The sequence below is a fragment of the Protopterus annectens genome, chromosome 1.part1 (genome assembly GCF_019279795.1).
Source record: "Protopterus annectens isolate FY-2018-M chromosome 1.part1, PAN1.0, whole genome shotgun sequence".
Classification (NCBI taxonomy): domain Eukaryota; kingdom Metazoa; phylum Chordata; order Ceratodontiformes; family Protopteridae; genus Protopterus; species Protopterus annectens.
The window spans coordinates 640,112,765-640,139,699 of NC_056726.1; the positions used below are offsets into that span (position 1 = coordinate 640,112,765).

General features: G+C 39.9%; 1 protein-coding gene across 1 annotated transcript in view; it reads right to left on the reverse strand.

Annotated features, from left to right (window-relative positions):
• The window catches only part of ITGA1 (integrin subunit alpha 1), a 2,125,719-nt gene extending 2,112,326 nt beyond the window's left edge, over positions 1 to 13,393 (reverse strand). The window contains exon 1 of the mRNA XM_044077325.1: positions 12,737 to 13,393. Within this exon, the coding sequence (XP_043933260.1) occupies positions 12,737 to 12,773 (37 nt within the window). The 5' untranslated portion in view covers positions 12,774 to 13,393. The remainder of the gene's footprint in view (positions 1 to 12,736) is intronic.
• Positions 13,394 to 26,935: the final 13,542 nt, after the last annotated feature.

Genomic DNA, 26,935 nt, shown 5'->3' on the forward strand with positions numbered 1-26,935 from the left:
ATAGGTGTGATTTGAAAAATTTTAGTTGCAAGTGTTAATAGTTGTTCTGATATTTAATGGCAGGGAATTCCATGTTTTGACTATGCAATTGCAGTAAAGGGAAACTCCAGTTGCACTGTTAGGTTTGGATATATTTAGGAAGGATTTGTTTGTGGAACACAATATCCCTGTTATTGGTGTAGTGTATTAGTAGATTTTGAAGTACTGATATTTTTTCTGACTGATTTAGTATTCGATAAGTTAAGACAAGTTGCTTATAAGCAAGTAGATTTAGTAGTTTGAGCCGAGATAGTTGTTTTAAAGCCAGACAATGATGGGATCTGAAATTTGTTACTGTGGCAAACTTTGTGATTTTTATTATAGCAAGTTCTGAGTTTTGCTAGGTCAGATTTCTTAATGTTTGTAAGAATTTGTGAGGTGTATAGTATTGTACAGATAAGATGGGTTCTTGCTATAGTGACCTTTGAAGATTTACTTAGAAAGTATACATTTCTGTACAAGGTTTCTAGTTTTTGTGAACTTTTTTATGGTTTGTGATATGTGTATGTCGAATTTTATATTATTGTCAATAACCACTCCAAGTAATTTTGTTTGGTAAACTGGAGAAATAATTGTATGGTTTAATGATGAGATATTGAATGGTGGGTGGGCATCTGCAGCTCTAGTTAGATAAAAGAGCATGAGTTTTGTTTTTGTTAGGGTTAAGTATAAGTTGTGCATTGGTTAGCCAAGATTCCATAACATTAAATGACTGCTGGGTAATTTTTTTGAGTTTTTGTAGTGTTGGGGCAGTGAACATCAGGGTGGAATCATTCACACATTGAACTATGGAGGCAAGTGTATCTCTCTCTCTTTATATACATGTATATATATATATATATATATATATATATATATATATATATATATATATATATTTATATATGGTTTCACTTCTTATACCCAAAATGCTGAAATATCGAATTTCAGCATTTCGAGTCCAAGAAACCAAAACCATCACAACACCGAAACCTCACAAAGCCAAAATCCCAAACCTGAACAAACAGCATACAATACATGACACACAAACCACAACACCTACACCACAAAAAACATAAGCATAACAAAACACCACACATACTTACACTAAACAAAAGCAGGGTGGCAAGCTCCCCTGCACCCCCACACTGCCCTACTTATATATACTAACTCTGAGATCACACAGAGAAAAATAAAACTCACACACACACATTCTACAATCCCTCGCACAAACACACACACACACACACACACACACACACACACACACACACACACACACACACACACACACACACATCACACATATAAGGTACAAAAATGCTCACATATACTCACTCACTTGAAAGTCTGAACACAAACATCCCAAACAAACACTTCTTGTAATGTAGCGTCACTGCATAAGCGTGGATTCGACATATTCGCATTCGCGCTTATGCACTTTCGCTATTCTAAAGTTTAGGCTTTGTGGACTCGAAATGCTGAAATTCAAAATTTCAGCATTTCAGGTAAATTAAGTGAAACCATATATATATATATATATATATATATATATATATATATATATATATATATATATATATATATAGAAAGAGAGAGACACTTGCCTCCGTAGTTCAATGTGTGAATGAAAACAAACGTTTAAAGCTTAGCATTTAAATACTGTGATGCTGCTTATGTAAAATTTTCATTGATCTAATTGCTCTGTTTTGCTATGAAAGGCATGGCTACATTGGAAACAGTCGTGAATCAGTGTAAGTTCTCTTCCTCACTGCAATGAAGACAATGGAAAACAGTTTCATATCTCTCTGACTTGTTTACATTACCCTGAGCTCCTGACTACAAATTTATCTGTGTGTGGTATGTAGGTGTAGACAAATTCCTCTGCAACTTATGTGAGAAGTTAAGCTTAAAAAAGTGGGTGTTTTTTCCCTCACTTTGGTATCAAAGTGAGGAAAGGAAAGTTTTATAAAGTACAAGCAGGTTTCGGGTACCTTCACAGTAATGGAATCTTACAGTAGGGAAAAAAGCAACCTAAGAGTGTAGTTAAACTATAGGAGTAGCTGGTGAGGCACTGTTAGAATTACAGAAATGAAAGGGTAACATTAGTTCTTATTTGGGACTCAGCCTTAAGACCTCCAGCTTACCATATAGGTTTCATTGCTGCTGAGCCAACAAGAGGTGATGGAAAAACAGGTGATGAGTTTTCCATTAAGACTTTTATTCCATCATGGTATGCTGGCAGTCTTGGCTCTGGGTCACAAGTGAGAGTTAATATTTCCTTTTCACTTCTTTAATTCTAACAGTGCCTAAGGAGAAGGCCTTCTGGGTGTGTGTGTGCGTGTGTGTGTGTGTGTGTGTGTGTGTGTGTGTGTGTGTGTGTGTGTGTGTGTGTGTGTGTGCGTTTATAGCTCTCAATCTCTTAGCACAAAAAATCTGGCAAAGCCAATAATAATGGGGGGACAAAGCCCCAAAATAGGGACAGATTTTAAATATTGCTCTTATAAACTTAAAAAGGTTGCTAGAATAAAAGAATTTGTGTTAGCATGCATTTTATGCAGTATATGGAGTCTAAAACTCAAATGACCGTCCTTATTTAGTGAATTCAGTCCTCAATGATTTGCCACACAAATCTAGAAAATAATACATTTTACGAGGAGCAAACCAAAAATATAAGGCAAAAATCTGGACATTCTGTGAAAATCTATACAGTTATAAGATATGGTTTAAATGTATTATTTGACTTTGATCCCTATGGTAGGAGTTTCTTAGCTAAAAGAATAAGGCGCTAAAGAGAAAATTTAACACTGATCTTTCCAGATGCTGTTAATTCAACAGAAATAACACCAACTCAAAATGCTGGAGGCATGCCTCTCAACTGTTCTTAATTTTGCAGAATGTCCAAATTTTGCTTCATATTTTTTACCTATTTCTCTAAAAATCTGTGATTTTTCTGGTAAGTCACTGAGATTGAATCATTAAATAATGATATACATTTGAGTTTCAGACTTCATATCTTTCATAAAATTAATGTAAACACAAATCCTGTTATTCTAGCAACTTTCTAAGTTTGCAAGAGCAATGCTTAAAATTTGTCCCTATCTTTGGGCCTTTGTCACCCCATTATTTTAGACTTTGTCCAGATTTCTTGTACTAAGAGGTGCAGAGGTATGACTGGAGGTCTTGCGTTCAAGACATAAATGTGCACTAATATGATCTTTTTGCTTCTATGATTCAGCAAATGTAGTTATCATACATGTAGTAAATCAGAGTCATAATGGTGACATCAGTAGTTTGAAGTATATAGGACATTTTTTAGTAAAAGATGAATATGTTAGAAATGAGGATCTTTCTTTGGTAAAGCAAGAAGCTAGCTTACTGTGATGTTTCCAGATCTTTTTCTTATGGGACTGAAGTCTGATAAGACCATGCAAACATAAACACCGGACCCGAATAACAGCATTTTCATTTTGCTGTATGTTTTGTAAAACATTTTTGGCAAAACATAAATGCTCAGGCATGCTTTTCCTGTATTGCTCTCTCCATACTGAACTTCAAACACTCCCTTTGAAATCCAGAATGTCGAAGATATTAATGTTGCTTGTGAATCATTGTTATGGCTAGATAGGACTTTCCCTCTAGCCAGGGATATATTATTAAAATGGGATGAAAACATAAATAAAGGCTTCTCTGTTGTCATGTTGCACAAGTGCTTTTCAGTACCCACTTCTGTGTGGTGCGAAGCTAAGTTGACCCTTCCCCCAAGGACTGTCTGTGTGCATGCTGGGTTGGATAGTTTGGTATTACTTACATCAGTACTATGATGTAGCATTTGAAAGCATCGATCCTCAAATGTATTTTAAACATGGCTGAAGTTCATTAGGGTATATTAGCAGATAACAGAATTTGGTCAATTCTTTATAAAATAATAACAGATTAGACTAGTTTGTTACATATAACTACTGTCTGCATATTAGTCTGAACTTTCTACTCCAGCTACACTTCTGCACAAACAAGTAATTATTTCTTCTCAATATGATATTACGTCATCTCCTTACAGAAAAAAAGAACACTTGGAAATGTTTACATTCAGACTTTCTGAACCTCCCATAATTTATTCAACATGTTTTCTTCAGCTGTAGGTAATCAATGAGAACAGTGTTCTCCCACTAGATTTTACATAGAAGTACAAGCTTTATGAATGACATGCATTAAGTACGTTCTGGTTACAATCAAAGCACTTCAACGTACAGATCTGAAATTCCTCATTCACAGTAGCCAGATGACTTATTTTCTTTACTGCTTCAATCACAGCAAAAGTAAATTGCTACAACATTAACCATTATGGTCACTGCCTGCTCTGGTTAGGAAATGTATAACTAGAAAATTGAAACATGCAAACATGCATCCGGTTTCTGATTTCATTTGGGTTTATATGACACAAATCTTAGTCACACATATTGGAATACAGTAGACCATAGCAACAAGAGTGTAGTCTATAGAGCTCAGTCTAACTTTGTACAAATTATCATTATTAAATGAAACAAAGCATAGTATACCATGCATCATTCATATTAAATCTCAAAAGAGTAGCTTCTGGTGTAGTATAATTATATAATGATGATTATATAATTAGAGTGAATATTTTATTTTATGAATGATGTTCTCATTTATAACATCTAGAAGCAATTCAACATGATGGCTGCAGTTATGTTTCATCTTGTTCCAAATTTCTTCTCCTTTTCGCTCTTCTATCATATCATTTGTAAATAAGATTGCTTTTTGCAAAACAATGTGTCTGGTTTAGCACTGTTAGCACTGCTGCCTCATGGCACTTGGTTGTTCAGCTCAATTCCAAGCTGGAGTGCCTGCTGCATTGAGTCTGTATACAACCTCCCTGTGATTTCGACAAGTATTCTAGGTTTCCTTCCACATCTCAAACAGATGCCAAAGATGGATTGGTGAACCTCTAGAAGTTTCTGATAGGTGTGCATGAAGTGGATGAGAGAGGATGCATCTGCAAAGGACTGGCATTCCACTTAGATAGTTCTCTGTCTTATATCTGTTACTCAGCATTTTACAAGCAACATACTGGCAGAGGAAGGGAACTGGTGTGATGAAGTGCAGCAACGTTCTGCAGTCTACTGTGGCTCTGCCATAGATTACTCATCTTGGTACCAGCCAGTAGGTTACATCTTTTGTACCAGTCAGTACTGCAATGTTGAGGGTTTGTGAATTACAGACTATCAGGGATGGGTTCAATTGCATAGAAGTTAGGTGTTTGTGTATTACTGGTGCACAATGAAGGATGACCATGCTCTAAGCTTTTCTCCTTTGTTTAGTGTATACTGTCAGTAGCAGAGGGCTTTAGGGCAACATTCTGTAGCACACAATCCCTACTCTATAGTCAATGATGTCTGTGAATGTCCCCCAAGTATTTCTTTGGAGGTCTTTAGATCAACACACAGCATTCTAGATGTGTCTGAGGATGTCTTAATATTAACACATCCTACTGTAGGAGTATCTGAGAAAGTCTTAAGGTCCATGCATAATACCCTAGATAGCTTCCATGAATTGCCTACATAGAGTTATAGTAGTTTTCTAACCTCTATATCTCAGAGCACCATCAGCCATGTTTACTATTTTTTTATATTGCTTGCTTAATGTTAAATTATTTGATGCCAGATCCATGGCATAAAGGGATAAAGACATAACTATGGCTCAGGTAACTTGAGTTCAATTAGTACCATGGGCTTCTGAAATGCTGGCATAGAGGGATGAGGGACAGAGGGATAGGTTAGCCTATCCTAGGAGGGAGGGGTCTCACTGATGATGCTCCTTGAGAGGAGGTGTGATGTAATCAGGGAGTAAGCCTCAGACAAGGTGGATGAATGTAGGGGAAGGAATGGAGAATGGGTAGGTCATAAAGGAAAGAAAAATATCTCACCCCTTAGATGCAGTCATACATACCTCCAGGATGCCCTTTAGTTCAGCACCAATACCAGCCATACAAATTTAGAAAGTCCAGGGAGATTAGTACTGTGGCTGGAAGACCCTGAGATGGATGTGGGGCAGTGGGTAGACTGCCAAAGAATTATATGGTAAACAAAAGAAACACTTTAAGCCATTTCATATACATGTCTCTGGGTTACTATTCATTGTAATCATTATAATTGTTTCCAATCCAGTCAAAAAGTGTTTCCTAGACATATTTCCCAGCTGCATAGTTCTTTATTTCCTGCTCTGAATGTAAATAGCCACATTGGGGACAATGCCCTTATCACTGTCAAATCCATACATACCTTTCTATACTTAATTATGTGTCAGGGCTAGTGCATATATTTAAAACATCCACAAAATGCATGGTTCTGCAATGTAATTATAAAGACACTTAATTTTAAATGATATCATCCACTTATGACTCCTATTATTTTCGGATTAAAATCAGATAATAATAATAATAATAATAATAATAATAATAATATCCCTAAATTACACAAATGTCACAATCACCATCCAAGTTAAATGCATCCTTTAAAAATCAACACGCACAGTATGAGTTCTAGGATATGATCAAACTAAGATCCCAGTTTGAAAACAACAGTGGGAAAGCCTCCATGGTGTATCTAAACTACAAAATGAAGGTTCTCAATATTAAGTTCAGACTATAAATGGGTGCTACCTTGACATGTCACTCCAGAAAGACTGACTCAAACATTAGGAGCTATTAAACTGAGGACTAAGTGTGCTAATCCTCATCTTTCAGTACCAGCCCCTGACTCCAACCTGTTCTCTGCTTCCATTGCATTTTGTGAGCTTAGATGAGGGGCAGGTAAGTTCATAGGTTCGTACTAAGCTAACTGCCCTTGCGAGCCATTTTAAGCCTAGCTAATTATCCCTTGTGAGACTCAAACCCTGCACCTTGTGTTTGTAAGGCAAACACCTTAACCATTAGGCCACCCTCCCAACCTCAAGTTAGAATTCATTGCCATTGTCTCACATATGCCACAAAATATACTCAATTTAAATCCACCACATAGGGAGATAGGTGTGGGACCATCTGTATGTAAGTGTGTGTGTGTGTGTGTGTGTGTGTGTGTGTGTGTGTGTGTGTGTGTGTGTGTGTGTGTGTGTGTGTGTGTGTGTGTGTGTGTGTGCGCGCGTGTTATGTGCTACCTACAGTGTCATAGTTTGCACAGTGGAAAAAGGAATAGGGGCTTGTGCTTTTTTCTAAATAAGACCTGAAACTGCTCTTCAGGATAAAAGGAGACACCCAAAATATGTTATGCTGGGATCATTCAAGGTCTTCTTTAAGAAGATTACAGCAAGATAATTCATATAACTGGCAAATATTTTTTTAAAAAATCATATCTGCATTAGTTTCTAAATTCAACAAAACAATAATGTTCACCTTAATCTTAACAAGTGCAGCAGTACTTCAAAGTCTAAAGTTATATCATTAAATGTAATGTCTCATCATATGAAAATAAACAATAAGAGTTATTTTGATTCAAAAAGGCTGTACAGTATGATAAGGCTAAAAAGCATACATTCCAAACATTCTGGGTTCCCAGTGGGAAAATCATGGTATATTTCTTTGACCTGCTGACCAAGAAAATAGTGAACAGGTATCAGACTTAAGACTTGACTTAACTAAAGTACATATTACATCATCAAATGACAGTAAATAAAGAGACAGCAAAGCACTGTGACTAAATTGTTGACAGGAAACACCATTCAGCCTGGTGGTGAACTGTATGATTAAGAGCAACTGGACAAATGCCTTTGGCTGAAAAAGAAAGCTGTAGCAGAAGATCTTACTGACCTTGAACTGTTCTGATACCAGTGATGTTATGACATTCAGATGAGATGACACCCTGCTGGGGGCATTAGAGATCCCCCCCAAAAAAAACATAAATTAATGTGCAAATGCTTGTTTGAATATCTCATATCTGAAGAAACAGTACTTGGACATGAACTCCCTGAGCTAATACCCTAGACTGATTTTTGGCCTGCAAAGTTGAGGTCTCGGGTTTCAACATTATATGCTCTGACATGCATATGGTGCAACACCAAGAACTTACAAAACTTTCTTAAACTTTTAGACCTCTCCTCTGAAAGGAATGTGTTTTCTAGCTAAAACGGTTTCTATATTAAAAAAGGAAGAAATAATATACACAGACAAAAATAGATACATGCAAAACTGTAATACAATGGCTGCAGAGGTAACATGTAAGACATTAGAAGACAGGAGTCACAAATATATGAAGTCCACTCCAAAAAGAGTGAGGCAGTAGTTACTACTGAAGCATTTCAGCATTTTCTTTTTCTGGTATTAAACCTATGTGGTATATCAAGGTTATTTCTAACTACAAGTCTCCTGATAATCTACAAAACAGACTGTAATGGGATATAATGTTGAAAAGATGAAAAAAAATGTCAAGAACAGGACAATTCATACTTAGTGTTCATAACATATATGAGAAGGAGAACATTTTGAGAAAGGAAGGGTAGCTACTCATGCCAACAGCTCTGGAAACTAAGATGGTAATAGCCATCTCAGATAACTTAAGAGAATTAAAACTTTCAAAAGATATAAAGCTATGCTACAGGATACATTCTGGCAGAAGAGATACAGACAGAAGAAAAAGAAAAAGCTGTTACAGAACAGAACACTGTATCTTGAACAATTGGTAGTAATCATCTGAAGCACTCTTTACATCTGTAGACAGCACTACAGCAAGAAAAAAAAGTGCAGAGACAGTCTAGTCCACAACAATGAATCTTGTGCTGGTTCTGCATTACATATTATGTGAAAAATAAAACATTCTTACTATATTTATCTTCTGGGGGATGGAGGAATATGCTTTTAAATACTCCAAAAAATCAACAAAATTATAGAAAGCAACCCTTCAAAAAGTTCAAAAAGGAAACGTATTAAGGAAACGATGGTAAAGACACACACAAGAAAGAGGGTAGGTGTGTACTAGTGGGTAGGGTGATACAATAAAGTAGCCATTACATATTATGGGCAGGACACATGGAACAGCATTCAGAAGAAATTAAATCAAAGACAACGGAGTGACTTCCTGCTTTCTTACAGTGTGATAATTGAAGTGCTATTATGAAGATCTACAACATACCAGACAGGTATAGAATAAAGGCAAACAGTCCTATTATGTTAACCTTATGTGCTGCAGATGAAGTTTATACTTAGATCTCATTTCAGGCTGTTAATTAAAAAAATAGGAGAACTGTCCAGGTAAGCTTTTTTTAAGGATAAACAGAGTGTGCTATTTTTTTGTAATATGAAAGCTTAAGGATATAATTACATGCAAAGGCAGCATCTGATATTTTTACATACCACAAAAATGAAAAATAAATAATTTGTTGCCATCTTGAATCTGTGCTGCTTCAGCTAATTACAATTATACATTAAATTTCTTATTTTCTCGAGTAGTTGTACAATTCACTGACATCACACACTGACAGATTGATCTATTACTGGTGCTGACATGCTAGTGGTCATGACACACCTGTTCAATGCCATTTGCTTGAAAAGCAAGTGCTTGAACACCAACTAGCCTGATCCCCCATTTCTATATAGCACTCCCAACATTTCCTTCTGTACATTATATAACCTTACCAGAACCTAAACCCTAACTCTAAAACTGCCACCAAGTTCCCAACCTGACTCCTCTGTCCCTTACCCAAAACCTCCACTCTAAAGAACCTGATCACTCCCTAAATCTAAAATTCCTACACTCCTCCTTATGTCTAAAGTCCTTGATCACTCCCTAACCCTAAACTCCAAATCAACTCCCAAAACCTAAATTCCTCTTTCAGTCCCTCAGCTCTACAATTCCCATCTTGTTCACTAAATCTAAAACTTCCCTCCCATTCTCCAACTCTAAAATCCTCCTCTTACTCCCTAATCCTAACATTTCCTTCCCAGTTCTTAAACCTAAAACTGTATTCCTACTCCCAAGTCCCACCCCCCACCCCACCTCCCCATTCCCTCTGTATGGCTGCTTGTCTGATATCACATTCGAATTCAAGCATGAGCAGCAGCCACGTGAGCTACAAGGTGCTTGAGTCCCTGGTTTCAAGGCAGTAATTTTCAAGTACTTGGGACTCGAGCACCTATACAACACCCCTGATAGAGTATTCATTGCACATAACCAGAAACTGAAATCGGTTTTCCTTGATGAATACCATTTTGGAAGCAGCTTAGAAGTTGATTTCTTTATATTTATTTATTTGTTTTTCATTTCATTGAAAGTATTTTTTTTTTATTCTGAGACTAATGCAATGGGAGTGGTGTCCTTTTTTCATAATGCCGTAATCTTGCAGTTTGCTAATACAATTATGTGAGCATATGAGATGCAAGGTTTTAGAATATGTATTCCATCAAAGAAAATGAATTCATTATATTTTGTTGGTCCAAGTAGAACTTGGCAATTATCACTTTTGCAAACCACGATATAAACAGTTCGTAGAAAAAAGCTGCCTTGCAGTTTTTTTTCTTAAAGTGCAAAGAAATGACATCATACTGTGCCTTACATTAGAAATGTAAAACAAAATTCTGCAATATTCTAGCATGCTATATTGCAAAGAAACTTTTTCTTAAGTTACATAAAGGACCCCAGAATACGCACAGGTAATGTGATGTCTTCTTCCATTATAGATAATAAAAAAGTTATTAGTGTGGTGGGATAATCATAATGCCCGTCCCCATGCCTCCTTCTTAGCTGTGTACTGTGGAAAATACTCCAAGGCAAGTCTAGGGAAGAAGATATGGAACAAGAGATTTTCTTTGACATATGACTTTAGTTTTCTGATCCATTCACCAACAATATGTTCAAACTTTGTTAGTTTGATTGATTTTGATAGTATCACTGCTTTTCTCTATTTCTGAACCTTCTTACAGTCATACATTATCAAAATCACAGAACATGTTTTCCATTCCTCAAAACCCTCTCTTATTAAAACTATATTAATGCAAACCACATGGCAGTCATTAGACCTGAGACGCAAACTGTGTCTCAGATCACCTTAGTTCATCTCCGTGAGCAGCAGAGATAGGCAGCTCAGAGAAAGCTTGCTCATTGGTGACAGATGTCATCAGTACAGATGGCAACTATCCTGTGGCACCAATGTCTAACTGCATTAGATCAACATCTTATTATCACCGAATAAATAAAGCACTGGTATTGACATAGAAAGAACGGAGACAGGGGAATAATTGCATAACTCATCAATGTCAGAAAGGGAAAAGAAATGGCAGGTATCCTGGCTGACAAGCGCGCTTACCCCTGCAACTTCAGGACAGTGGATTCAGCCCACACCAGTAAGTAAGAGGTTTTAGGTAGCATGAATGTGTGCCAAAGTTAAACTGAAAATAAATGCGCAATATATGAATGCGTGAGATGAGGTCAATCATTATCTTCTGCCTGTCTATAACAGTCAAATAAAATAAAACAGATTTTAGTAATTAAAATGTCTATGAAAAATTACTCTTTAATGTTTATCTATGTGAAAACCATATATGCACCACACAAAAAATGAACAGGTGTGAGTCACAATATAGTACTTACTGTCAACTGACAAGCTGTTTTGTCCTTTTTTTTTGTGTGAAATGAGGAACGACGTTGTCTACAAAAATAAATATGCTATTATTATTACTACCACTATTATTATTATCATTATATTATTGCTGCTGCTGTTGTATTTAGATTCCAACAGTGTATTGGATTATTATTCCACCTGAATAATTTTATAGGTGATAACTACTTAGATGAAGAAGGTACCCCATTCTCCAGAAACCCTCATGTGCCGTATAGCGAAGAAAAAAAATATTCAAGGATTGCGAGGCCTAGAGATCATATAATTCAGCTCTGCATCCCTTGATCATACAAATATTATGAATTTACATTCAAAACTTATTGACGCATAGTTTCCTGATTCAACCATAAAGCAGGCAAACTGCCCTACTTAAACGTACGGTGACTGCAGCGTTGGTTCTTCAATGGTTAAACCCTGCATGCCTCCAGAGTCTATCCCGCTCAACGCTGATTAAAGCCGTGCCCATGATAATTTCTAATTCCCCATCTGCATTACTTCACGAAGAAACTATTTGCTACGAAATCCCTGTTTAAATTATAAAGAAAAAAAATGGTTGCAGCAAAGCTCCCAACAACGCGCAAACTCTGCCATTGCAATTTGCCAAGTAGGTTAAGTTAAACCAAAGCGTTTCAAGGTTAGAAAGTGTAATTGAATGAAGTCGCACTCATCTGACTGTCTACAATACACGGTGCAAACTCTTTTGTGAACACCACAGATATAAACCAACAAATCTTTCCTGGGTGACCACAATTCTCCAAAATTCATAATGGTCCATGTCTGCATTTTGAAATATTGTTGTAAAATAGAAAAAAAGCTGCTCCAATTTAGCTGAGGCTGGAGAAGGATAATGACACAGACCACGGTAGATGTGTGCCTTGTGAAATCAGCAAATCATCAGAACACCTATCCTTACACAACACATAAAGCCTCGAAAGGGCGTTCTAGAGGAGGCTAAATGTATGTTTTAGCGTCAGCATCTGCCACATACCCATACATAAGAGTAACTGTACAGCGAAAACAGAGGAAATCCTTAATGTGTCGGTGGTTTTGAGGTGCAGGAGGTAATCCCTGTAAATTAACGGGGGTGGCTTACCTTGGAACAGTGTGAAGACCCGCACGATACAACGCATGGCCGGTAAGGGGCTCCCGGTGCCACTGTGGAACGGTACAGATGCCTTCTCTCACTATCCCTGGTCCCCACAGCACAGAGTGCACTGAAAAAAAGCTCAAGTGACAGATCCTGCCAATTCTCAACTAGTAGTGCTGTCTTTTGGAATTATGAGCAATATCAGGCATTTCCTGTTTGCTTGCTGTTGAATCCTATTCCATCTGACATTACCAAAACGAGTTTGTCTGCGATTTCAGGCGCTCATCTTAAGTTTATTGCTGGAAAGCAGAGAGCAGTTTACAAGAAGATGGTTTTACACGTGGTTCCTATGCGCAGATCGTCTGCCGAATGTAGGGGTTGTTTAGTTCAACTGTCACTTAAGAAATAGCTCTTTCCTTATTTAGAAAGCAAGCAAGTTACAAACCGAAATTTGTCTGATGGCTAAGCAATGCATAATCATCAAGGATGTCGAACAGATTTCCTTGTGCAGTAAAAAGGTCTCACGTTTTAATAAGACCAGTCTAGTTCCGAAACGAAAACAAGCAGCTAACTTATGAATCAGGCTTCAGCAAACAGTTTTACCAGGCTACAGCAAACACTTACTCATCTACCCTTAGGTGCATTTGCCTCTGGTAATATTTTCCACTCAAAACCAAAAAAAACTGGCATGTGCCTATATTATATTTTCTGTTAACAATACTGAACATAGTTTCTTACTCTATGATTTTCAAGTTGGTTTCAGACTCATGCATAGAAACCTCTCAACTATTTCTCATTTTCAGGGACAACCCTGATTTTGGTACAGAATGTTGCTCTGTCAGATCCCAGACTCTCCTAAAACAGGGTGTAGCCCGGCATACACTTTGTATTCTACAGAGTGCATTTTTTTCTTTGCATCACTCAGAAACATTGTAAGTTTTTTTCAGGTCATATTATTTTTGCAACTGTCTAAATGAATGACTCAGACAATAACCTTTTCTTTGACTTTTTGAATTTCTTCCCCCCACAAAAAAGAAGCAAGTTAAAATTTCTCTTCAAGCCTTGGACTAATAGCCAGAGGCAGACCATGCTTACATGGAGCCCTATAAGGCAGAGTAAGGGAAAAGGGCCCTCAGCTGTGCCATTATCATTTTACTTGGGCAAATTCTCTTCAACACATTATGATTTCTGACACTGATCAGTACCTGAAAAGCAGTCATTGGATATCAAACAGAGATGACTGATAGCAATACATTATAGGTTGATAGACTGAACTACAGTTTACATTACCATCAATTAAACAGATAGGTGTGGGAAATTTAAGCAATCTGAGGCCATACTGAATTTCTTCAAATTGTTGCATTTCTCATAAATCAATTTAACTTCAGAGACAATGGGAGTCCTTAAACATTTTAGCTCACTAGTAGTCCACTTAATATGGCCACGGTGCTGGTGCTGCGGTAGCATTTTCGCCTCATAGTAAGAAGCTGTCCGGTTCGATTCTCTGCTAGAACGTCTTCTGCGTAGAGACATGCATGAATGGGCATACCTTCGTTGAAGGTTGTGCGTCAGGGCTGGTAACTCGGCATGTAAAAATCAACTACCAATCATTAGCGGACCAGAGTTCCGCTGTGGCGACCCCTAACCGGGAAAAGCCGAAAGACACAAACAAAGTAGTCCACAGTAATATAAGGGTGAAAATTACAACCATAAGAGAAGGTTAGGTTTTCACTGAGATATGCTGGTTTACATTTGGAATGAATCCATCCATGTTTCTCCAAGCTAACCTTATGTTTTCCACACAGCAAAGCAATCACAGCACTATCGATTTGGCTACTCAGTAATGCACAGACTATTTAATGTGCCTGTTTGCATTAGTTATTGTCACATATTCCTCCAAACTGATGACTCAGTTTAACAAAGTCAAACCACAAAGGGACCAGAAACTGTCAGACTAAATTGGAATTTGCTCATGCACACCCCCCCTCCCAAAATATGAAGTCCTATGATTTCTGCAGCGACGATCATTGAAAAATCTCCATAAAAGGGATTAAAAACCGAGAGCATTAATGATATTTGCTCACAAAAGATGTACTACTTTTTGACAAGATCTTTAATATATCTGAGAGGCGCAAATGCATCTACTGCAATAATTATCTACAAAACATTCTTACACTAGGCTCCTACTCTCAGACAAAAGTGCAAATGCATATCAAATTTTTAATGAAAAAAAAAATCAGTGTTAATGTAATTTTTATGCCTGAACATATGCAAATTATAAAACAGTATTTTTTATGCAGAAACATACATTCTTGTCAAGTCTAAAATCACAACAGCTGATATGCCAGGATGCCTAATGCCTGACATACACTTAGGTAAAATAATAAATTGGAAGCATTTTTGCTGGGGGCAACCACTCCATCCAGCCCTAATGTGGGAGGTAAACCCCTACCATCAAACCTAAATATACCATCTCAGTAATTGCACAACTGCAAGGAAGGTATAAATATATCAGAACTAAGCAATCACTGTCCAGGCACATTCCGAAATTATACCAACAATGTTTTCCTTTGGAAAGCAATGATTGGTGTTCTGTTCCTTAGTATCTTGTATCTCAGCCACCTGCCATTCAAGAAAAAATACTTGGTAGCATGAGGTAAGCCATCTCTCTGGATGCCTGTCAGCTCATGTAAAATATGAATGTGTTGTTATAACATAAACATTGAAATAAACTATTTCCTTTACTGAGAAAAGTACTGTTTTTTGGTTCTCATTTCATAAGATTACACCAGTAATACAATTCAGATAAATACTGAGATTGTCAGACTGAAACATATGCTAAATGTACATTTTTTGTGAATGAAATGACAAAAGCAGAGTACCTAAATGGCTGTGTCCGACCACTGGTAATACCTGGTAATAAAAGACCATTTCTCTATAATAATATGAACTATTATAATCCTGACATGGTGGTACAAAATCCACTTAGCTATGGTTTCAGCTTTAAAGATGAATACAGAGCATTATCTTCTTTTATTGGAGTTTATTGATCAGGAGACTAAACTATGGTGGGTCATAGGTCTTGTGGGTTGGAGGTTGGTATAATTGTTAATGTGTATCTCACAGACAGAAGGTACAAAGTTTGATTTTCACCTTCGGTCACTGGTTATTGACTAAACATCTAATAGTCTTCAAATTGATTGTCTAGTATTTACCTATGAACCTGGTGACAAAAAATAAAAAGTCCATTTCTATGATAATAAATATGAGATTTACTTCTTTAAAGAAGCATTTTAGGTCATTATTATAGTCATTGGCTGAGCAGAAGTTCAACACTACATAGAGTATAATGTAAGATGTCAGACTTTAGCATTAAAAGCATGTGGACTAAAACCACTCTGGCCTGCATTTAAAGGCTATTTTTCTGTACCCTTTGCCATTTCATTATGAAACCTTCGGGTAATAACAACAAAAGGTATTCAGTTGCGATTCAAATGTCAATTTCCAGTGCAGTTGACCTCTGAATTGGACACACAGTTTTAGCCACTTGAAATCATGGCATTGTAACTACAGCATGTTATAATTAAAAAAGAAAACAATCTAGTAAAATATATAGAGTATGTTTGTCTCCGACAACTCAATAAAAATTATTATGAGCCATTACACTATTGTATTCTGCCAACTAAGCAGAATTTCAAAATAATACCCCAAATGGAAACTCATTGTAATGAAAAAATGGCAGAATGCAGCATTGAATACCTCTAGACATAGTGGTGTGAAGAATATCTGTAAAACATCATATCTCAGTCATCTTATGAAGTTTCTTTATGAAAGTTTCAGGGAGTACCAACAGGATGTCAGGTACAAAAGTCATGTATGTTTCTTTATAGGAATTTCAGTGCACCCTACACTGAATTTGACCTTACAAGCTTTAGCTGTTCAAGCATTTAGCATGTTAGCTATGGCATGTTTTAAATAAAAATGAATTTATCTATCTATCTATCTATCTATCTATCTATCTATCTATCTATCTATGTAGCTATCTATCTATCTATCTATCTATCTATCTATCTATCTATCTATCTATCTATCTATCTATCTATCTATCTCTCTCTCTCCCTCTCTCTCTTTGTCTCTATTTTTGCTGGTTAAAATACACAGAATTTTTACTTCCGATGCAATTGAGAAGTGTTCTGGGTCATTATTGAAGTAGGTGTCCTGAACAAAACTTCAATATAGTACACACAATAAAAACTGACTACAATGCAAAATATCAGATTATAGCAGTAAAGGCATGTGTACCAAAGTGTATTGTGCTTTTATAAGAAAGACAATGGGTCGGATGTACGAAAGCTTGCACGGAGTGCAAGAAGAGTGTAGGAGCTCACAGCGGCAATATGTCTGCCGTGCGATCCAGGTACAGCCGGCAGGGGCATGCACGAGAGCTACTAAAGCTACTCTTGCACGGACAGCATCATGGTATGCAAATTACCTCATTTGCTGGTGAAAGCCATGCAAATGAGGTAAATTTGCAATCCAGGAAACACTAACCTGTCCGTGGAAGATTAGTGTTAGCTGCAGAAATGTACTCTGTTGATAATGGAGTACCGTTCTGCAGATAGCTAAACGGTGCTATGACAGCTCCAAATAAAGGATGCATACAGCTGAGGAAGCATGCCATTGGCCAAATATAAGGCCATTGGCATTTATAAATGTTTAAAAATATAGCAATTTAACTTTTTTTTCACCGATCTCCGATGTTTAAGCATAGCGCAGCACAGCGCAGACATGCGGCGCTTAGAAAAACAAGAAAATAATTTAAAAAAAGCCAAAAATAGGCATTTTCACTTAAAAGCTTATTCTGCCATGCAGGTGAATGGTAGGCTGAAGACAACATGGCCATTGAGTAGTGGTTGCTAAGGGGGGAAGCTCAGTGTGAGAGATGTAACCATGCATTAGTAGGCAATCCTATGCAAATGAGGATAAGGATAGTGAATCCCAATTTTCCCCAGTATGTGAGCCATGTCCCAAGAGTGTAAGAGTAGGTGAGTAGTAGTGTAGAATATAGGAGACATCATGAGGGGGAGTGTCAGACAGGCTGTAAGCTAATTGGAGCACAGCCGCTTATGTTTGCTTTGAGTTGCTCAGGATTGCAAGAGGCATGCCTACAGTTCTCCTATTAGAAAACCTCAAACCAAAGGTGTACAATGTTAAAAGATAGGAAACTCCTTGCAAACATGCATACAGTGTGTGCGTGCATGTACGCACGTTTGCGCTTGTTTGCGCGGCGCTTCCCCCTGGGCAGAAACAGAAAGGCAAAAGGAAGGAAAAGAAGTAGTAGGAAGTTAACCAAGGAGAACTAGCAGAGCTGCCAGGTGAAATATATCAGAATCAGCCAATTACACAGGCAGCAGACTAGCCCAGCACTTTAAACTCTGCAAACAGCATTCTCTCCTGTTTTTTCCCCAAGACCTCTGCAACATTGCAGTATACAAAGAGGGAAAGCTTAAAAAGCTTAAGTCAGACAAAATGTTAGGGGCTGCTCTTGCTATCGTAAACCACCATGTGCAAGGTGCTGAGGGTGGTGATGTTGTGAATGCTGCTGAGCAACCCACAGTGAGGAGATGGAGAAGAGTGTACAGAGCCAGGGTAACCTACCAGGGGCTACATGAGCTGGGGATAGTGGAGCGCTATAGGGTGGACAGAGACCTCCTACAGCAAATTGTTGAGCTGTGCCGGTCATGCCTCACACACAGAACCACCAGAGAGGAACCCATCCCAGTGGATACCAAGGTATGTGTTGGCATAAGAATACTAGCTACAGGTACCTTCCAAAGACCAACGTGTGATATGATGGGGATTTCACAGGCATCAGCATCCAGGGTACTCCACCAGTTCCTGGATGTCATGTCAGCACATGTCAGTGACCACATATATTTCCCCAGTTCCCATGAGGCATTGGCCAGCAATATGCATCTTTTCCACCAAATAGCAGAATACCCTGAGGTAGTGGGTGCAATAGACTGCACGCATATACGCATCAAAGCACCACCCGGTGAGCGGGGTAGGGTCTACATCAACCACAAGGGCTTCCCCTCCATCAACTGCCAGGTCGTGTGCGATGCCCAGGGCATAATAATGAATGTGTGTGCCGGCTGCCCTGGAAGCTATCACGATTCCCGCATCTGGCATCTGACACAGCTGTACCAGAGATTTGCTAATGGGGACATCCCTGATAGTCACCTAGTGGGGGATGTTGGATACGCACTGGAGCCATGGCTGATGACACCCATCAGAAATGCACACACACCTGAACAAGAACTCCATAATGAGGCACACGCACAAACAAGAAACATAATTGAGCATGTGTTTGGGATGCTCAAGTCACAGTTCCATTGCCTGGATACATCTGGTGGAGCCTTGCAGTACTCATCAACTACATGTACTCAAATTGTTATGGTATGTGCCATGCTACACAATATGATCCTGCTGAAACAGCTGCAGCAGGAACAGCATGGGGTAGGGCCAAACATCCCCCCACCATTGCCAAGGCCTGCACAGGCACAGCGTGACTCAGAGGAGGAACAACCTGAGCCTGCCCCAGTAGGCAGAAGGAGGCATGCCCAGTATGCCCTGGCCTTGGCAAAGAGGCAACGCATAGCATATACACTGACTCAGTAGGTACCCTGGAAATGACACCTCTCTCTGACTTGCACATACAGTAAAAGGGATGCCTAACTTGACACTACCTGTTTTTAAACATGTATAGGGAATGTACTATGTGCTTCCGACATAGGCAGCCCTGCAGTACCACCTGAGGCATGAGTGCCCTTTTTTAAGCAATATAAAGCACTGCTAAGCACATTTTACCACTATTGAGCATATTTAAATCCAATTGCGCGTAGCTGCTCACCGTGCTAACCAGCGCAACGTCGGGCAACGTTGGGCAAAGTCGGGCAAAGTCGAGCAAAGTCAGGTAAACCCACTCACACCTGCTTTACTATTATCATGTCTGCCCAGCAGGAAAATAAAAAGCAGTGACAGGGTTCGAATTCAGAATACTGTGCACTATAGTCACAGTACTGAACCACTAAGCCATGACAGCATTTCACTGGCACAGACACAACTTAAGTCATTCACACATACGAGTTGGGGGGGGGGTCACATACCTAACAGTCACAGCCAGCAGGACAATTGTAGACAAACGCAAACACAAACAAATGCTGTATCATGCCCTCTGAAGAGTCATATGAGTAACCTCCCCCCAGGCCTATGCAGACAGATAACAGCAGGCCTGGCAGTGTGATGTGGGTTGGGTAGGCTATGAAGTCACAAACTAATATGCGTGTAATTGGAAGCTAAGGTCTGTAGTACAGTGGTATGCCTCAAGCCAGTATGATAGGCAACAGTACAGACTGAAATGGAGTACCTGACATAGCAGTGCAGACCTAGCAAATGTGTATAAGTGTCAGGTTTACCCCCATCCTATGTACACCCACAGTAACAATGAGGTGTGCCCCCACTGGGTAGAAATGTACAAATAATAGCTGTCCCCCCTGTATATAGAAATGTTGATAAGTCTATGCAAATTGACTCATGGAAGCCCTGCAGGCACAGCGTGCTTCCTGTTGATGTACAACACAAAGGTGAGCCCTGAAGTAAAAAGCAACTTGAATTTTCACACACATATATAGTATATATATGCCCATAGTGGGCATGCTCACACACTTAAAGAAATTTAGCAAATGTCAGTCAACAACATACTGAAAGGTCATACTGTGCATGCTCACACACTTAAACAAACAAAGCAAATGTCAGTCAACAACATAAGGAAAGGTCATACTGGGCATGCTCACACACACAAACAAACAAAGCAAATTTCAGTCAACAACATACTGAAAGGTCATACTGAGCATGCTCACACACTTAGGCCATGTCTGAATACAGCAGTGGGCCACACATATCTGGCAGTTGCAATTCCTACTCCAGACACATATCACTATTCACAATCCTGCCTTGCGCACACAGTGATATGAAAACAGACCCATATAATATATTGGACCCCTGTCATAATCAAACTATGTAATACAAGTACTTAAGTTGTTCAAAGAAAGTGAAAATCCAAAGAATATCAATAAATCTCCGATCAGTATCATCAAGAAACAATGAGCACTCCTAACATTATCCAAGCCATGTTCTGGCAAAAATATTGCCAAAGAGTCCATAGAGAACCATGAAGCTTTCTTTAGCTATGTCATGAATATCAATGTAAACTCATATATGTTCTGAGTCAGTGCAAAGTGTAAATGAATACATGTACATGACTGACATTGCCAACATCTTGTCAGACAGGTTCATACATATTTACCCCCCTCTCACTGACAAAAGGGCCCATTACCATACCTGAAGATTGTGAAAAGCCAGAAATCATATATACAATGGTTAAACAGCTCTATCCAAACCTAAAAACATGGTGTCTATGAGATGACATGGTGTCCCTGGCTGTGTCATATGTGAACTCCAAAACAAATAGACCATGCACCTGAACAGTCTGTTGAGACTCACCCCCTGTACAGGATATGAAACTGTTGAATGGGTTACAGCAACATTTGGCACACTCCACAAGTGTTGGTGCACAACAGACCATGGGAACTATTGTCTTATAAGCCTAATAAGCCTGATCTGCAAGGCCATGGAGCCCATCATTATGAAACTCATAAACAGAGCTATTGGGAGCCTACAAACACCCAACCCTACCCATTTTGGTTTGGTCAGGGGCAGATCATGGTCCCTAAACCTGCTAGACAGTTTTCAAGGCAGTTACCCAGGACATGCGTCAATGAAATGAGCTCCACATGGCCTACATAGACCATGAAAAGCCCTTTTCCAACATCCCACACACATGTCATATCCACAAAATCAACAACCTGTGCATAAACACGTATGTCATCTGATGGATTGCCAACTGGGGCACAGATAGATCCCACAAGGTAAGAATTGTGGTCTCCCTGTTGGACTGTAAGCTGGTAACAAATGCTGTCCCCCATGGCTCAGTCCTGGGACCCCTCCTGTCTGGTATATACTTTTCAGAAATACAGTCAAACACACAATGGCTATGGTTAGCAAAGTTTGTGGATGACTGCAAAAAGGTTGTCATAATCGATGTTTGGGACAACAGAGACATCCTTAAAAAGGGTCTCAGTCAGACAGATATGGTGTCAAAATTATGGACTCGAGCTACAGTCATACAAATACCACATAGGTGACAACACTCTAAATATGGAGGTAATAATAAGGGATATATGGACACATGGATAGTCATCTCTACTTCCAGAAACACATTCACAAAGTGGTTAGAAAATCATGCTATGTGTTCCCACAAATTGCCAAGGTCTTTGCATGTAGGTCAAAGGAGGTTCCCTCTACTCATATGTCATCAGTCCCATTAGAGAGTATCATGGCACACTTGCAATGAATCTGACTAGGCACCTTCAGCAGCTGGAAAGACCACTGAAGTACCTCAACAAGAGTATTACTGGCCTCAAACAGTTGCCCCATGCAACAAGACTGAAGTTAACTCACTCTGTACTCTGTTGCATACTATCTACTCAGGCGATCTCTGCCCAACAGACAGGTCCATGTCCAATGCAGAACTGATGTACATGCTCTATTTGAAGTAAACCTAAGCTCACTGTACCACATGCTCTAGGGATATCATCATCACAACAATAAACAGAACGTGTTGGAGGGATACATTACTAACTCACAGACTTCCCTTGCTTTGGAACAGGCTCCCAACCTACATTAAGCTGAGTCCCTCACGGACACTCTTCCAGAGGAGCCTTGATGAGTGTATGTGAAACTGAACTGTCACACCATGGATCACTTCATCAGCACTACTACACAGAGGCATAGGGAACTAACCCCATGTGTGGTGATAGCTGCACACTCTGGCCATACTAATATATGCCTTCAGGCAGATAGCCTATTACCTACCTATGTACCTATATATATGTAGGGGGAACACAGTATAATAAGCTAAAGATGGATGGGTAGAGATGTGTGTAAGAGGGTAACCATGACAGGGAGCCATCCAGGACTGTCCCACCCAGCACACATCCCAATGGCACAAAAGACATGAAGTGCACATCTCACCCACTGTACATAATAGCCACTGGTATCTGTAAGCATTACAGTGTATGTGGTGCATGTGCCTGCTGTACAACATGACTGTACAATGAAGTACACATCTACTATCTGTAGACATGTACCTGTCACATAGGTTCATAGGTATGTAGTAGACTATCTTCACAAAGGCATATATTAGCCTAGGCAAGTTGTGCAGCTTTCACCACCCCATTGGTTTGTCTCCTAGGCCCTAGTTCTAATAGTCTATACCCTAAGCCCCTTTCTAGTGGGGCTGCTGATGTGATGCCTGGTGTGAATTGTCTGTTTCCCATCCACTCATCAAGGTTCCTATTGAAGAGTGTCAGCGAGGGGCTCTGTCTGATGTACATTGGGACTCTGTTCCACAGTAAGGCAAGTGGCTGGGATGGTACTCTATCCCACCATCACGTTGTATTCATTGTTGTGATGAGGTTCATATCCCTGGAGTGTGTAGTGTGACTCAATTTTGTTATCCGTAGATGGAGCATGTTCAACGGTTATGTGTTGGGCATGACTCTGTATGTTAGGCAGAGTGTGCCTCTGAGTAGGTGGTACGCAACGGAGAACAGATTTATTTTTACTAGTTGTGTTGCATAACATGACTGTTTGAGTCCAGTAATCCTCTTGGTGAGGTACCTCTGTGGTCTCTCCGGCTGCTGGATATGCTTAGTCGAGTACATCCAAAATGGTGCATTGTACTCAATGATGGGTCTGATGACTTAAGAGTAGAGAGCCACCACTACCTCTTTTGATCCTGATGCAAACCCTTTGTTGATTAGGTGGGCCACATAGGATTTTGCAGGTTCATAATGTCTCTGTTAATAAGTTCCATAATGCTGTGCTCCATAGCCTTCCAGATAACATTTGTTTGGCTTATAGGGTGAGAGTTTCCAGGATCTGTTGTAGTTCTACCCTTAATCAATTTATGTTAACATTTGCACTGGGTGTGACGAGGGTGGACAGGTTTAGGAATAAGTATATTAGAGGGTCAGCCCAGGTTTGAAGGTTAGTAGACCAAGCCAGAAAGGCAGGATTAAGTTGGTTTGTACATGTGCTGAGGAGGGATGCAGAGTATATTGTGAAATAAATACTAAGGATGAAGCCGCCAGGTAACAGGAAAAGAGGAATGCCTAAGATGAGGTTTATGGCTGTGGTGAGAGAGGACATGCAGGTGGATGGTGTGACAGCGCAAGATGCAGAGGCCAGGAAGAAATGGAAACAGATGATTTACTGTGGCGACCTATAATGGGAGCATCCGAAAGGAGAAGAAGAAGATGTTGTAGCTCAACCCTTGTGGACTGTGAACACCATTACCATGTGTCATTCCACAAGTATGTAACCTGTATAGAGGCTGCATCTGGATAGAGTGTTTAGGTGAGTAGTGACTTCATATGTCAGCTTGTGTATGACACAGCCAGGGACACTGTCCAGTACCATTGCCACTGTGGCTTGGACTTTGGTAAAGAGATGTTTTAACCAGAGTGTCTGTGAATCATCAGGTTTTACATTCATCAGGTCTGGAAATGTGGCCCTTGTGTAACGACAGGGTGGTGAAATCCGCATTCCAACTGTCTGACAAGAAATTGGTAATGTCAGTCAGATAAGTGTACTTTGTGACCATTTACATTAACTGTGACCCAAGCTGAGATTTCCCCTGTAGATTATAAACAACACTAAATAAATCTTTAGTGTTGTCTTTGGGATCCTTGCCATTTTGTATTTTGAAGCTTGCCTTGTATGTTTATTGAGGGATTGTATTTTCTCAATGATACTGACCAGAGAGGTTATCCCTTCTTGGTATGTAACTCTTTTTTGATACAACTTCACACCTTCTATTATATATTTAGTTTATGGCAGGGGTCCATGAGACCAATGCACTTTTACTGTATAAGGGAGAATTTCTTTTGTTTGTGATAGCACGGTCCATGCAACCCTGTAAGTGAACAGTGTGCATTACTAAAGGATTATGCAGCTGGGACAGTGTTAACCTTAGTAATGCAAACCAATGACAGATAGCAACAACAACATCACCCAAAGCACAGTGTCAACCCATGTCATACACACGCATGCGTACTCAAGTTCCAAAATGTGTGTAGTACAATGCATACTGGCCACCAATAGAAAGTATGGAGTGTTAACACTGGCCAATACAGGACATGTCACCCTGCCCGTGTGTCCAATATGCATGTACATGCAGACAGTGCACCTCCACCATGTTCACAAATAGACACCTGCAAATGTGTGTTGCACACACCCCACACTTGCTGTCCACTGTATAACGTATGCTGACACAACTACACACATCAGCCAAGTGGCACATGGGCAAACAAAACACAATTGGAATAAACACTGGCAAAAACAATACAACATTGCTAATTACAGCTTTAATGCATCATGCCTGCTCAGCTACACCTTCAAGGATATCATTACACTTTACTGCTGACAACATGCTACACATCCAACCATTGCTATACTTTATTAAAGTCACCCTGTGCATCAGCACCATGTTAGCCTGTTCTTGCATCAATGTTACAGATGACAGGAGGTGGCACAGGTTTCATCATATGCACAGGGTGTGTTGTTGGTTTGCCAGAGGCCTACACTGAGCCATACAATCGGCATGTGTGTGTGAGAGTGTGTGTGAGGGCCATGAGTACTGTTATGGGCCAATGTTGATGTCATGTGTGCGGGTATGTCTTTGCCCAAGGTTTCTGGTTTATGTGTGTGTGTCTGCATGCACACAGTTCCACCATGTGGCTGCCATATACGGGGATTTGTGGGACAGCTACAGACTGTACCTGGCAGGCTTTACAGATCCCTGTCTCTGGCCACAGATATGGAACCTGTGCCTGGCAGGGGTGCTACAGACAGTATCAGGTACTAATCCAGATTGGGTACTATCCAAAGAGGTTGAAATATGTCCACTGGATCTAGGTCCCTGCTGGGACTGGCCAGAGCAACGTGCATGTGGTCTGCTAGGACGGTCGATGGACAGCCCCCCCAACATTGCTGGGGCTGGTACTGGCACTACGGGAGCGGCTGTGACTTGTTGGACATCCATGGCGACCTCCAGCGGGTAATGTTGCTGGCATACGTCCACATTGAAGTCTCAACCATCCCGCACTGTCCTGACACATGGACATGACATTGTGGAGGACATCCAATGTCTCACCCTAACGTCTATCAATGACCTCAGTGTAATTACGTATGGCACCTGCTAGGTCACGGATATTGTCATTTACAGAGGTGTAATGAGCCCTCTGTGCCCTTAGCCCCTGTCTGGTGTACCACTCCATTCTTGTCTGTGCCTCCATGACAGCCTGGAACATGCGTGTGGTAGAAAGAGGTGTGGCAAATCTGCCAGGGGCATGATGACCAGCAGTGCTCTGACGAGAACCCCTGGGCATCTGCCTATGTGGTACTGTTCCAGATATCTGGCTATGGCTGCTGTGTCCTGATACATGTGCCATAGATACCACACTGTCCTGGCCAGTGCCAACCGTACACTGTCCCTCAGCTAAGGGCAATGGTGATGATAGATGTTCAGGCAATATGACTGTGTGCATGGATGGGGTGGAGACTTGTGTACTGTCAATTGGTGGCCCAACAACAGACCCTGACAAACCTGTCTGTGCCTCATCACACCTATCCTCATTATCACTGTCTGTCTCAGTGACATCAGGTTCCCTGCTGTACTGAACCAGCCCCACCTCGCCACCTGTGAGAGGAAAACAGGAAACACACTTTAAGACTTGAACATGACTTCAGACCACATGCGCACATGCACACATGCACACATGCACACATGCGCACATGCGCACTGGCACACATGCACACATGCGCACATGCGCACATGCACGCATGCGCACATGGACACATGCACACATGCACACACACAAAACTACACTCCTCCCTAAAGCAGACACACACACCAGCAATCACAGAACATACACAATAGCAGGTGATGGTGGGGTACAGTATCACAAGCAAAACAGTCATATCACACATGTCAATATGCAGGACATGTGTTGCTCAACA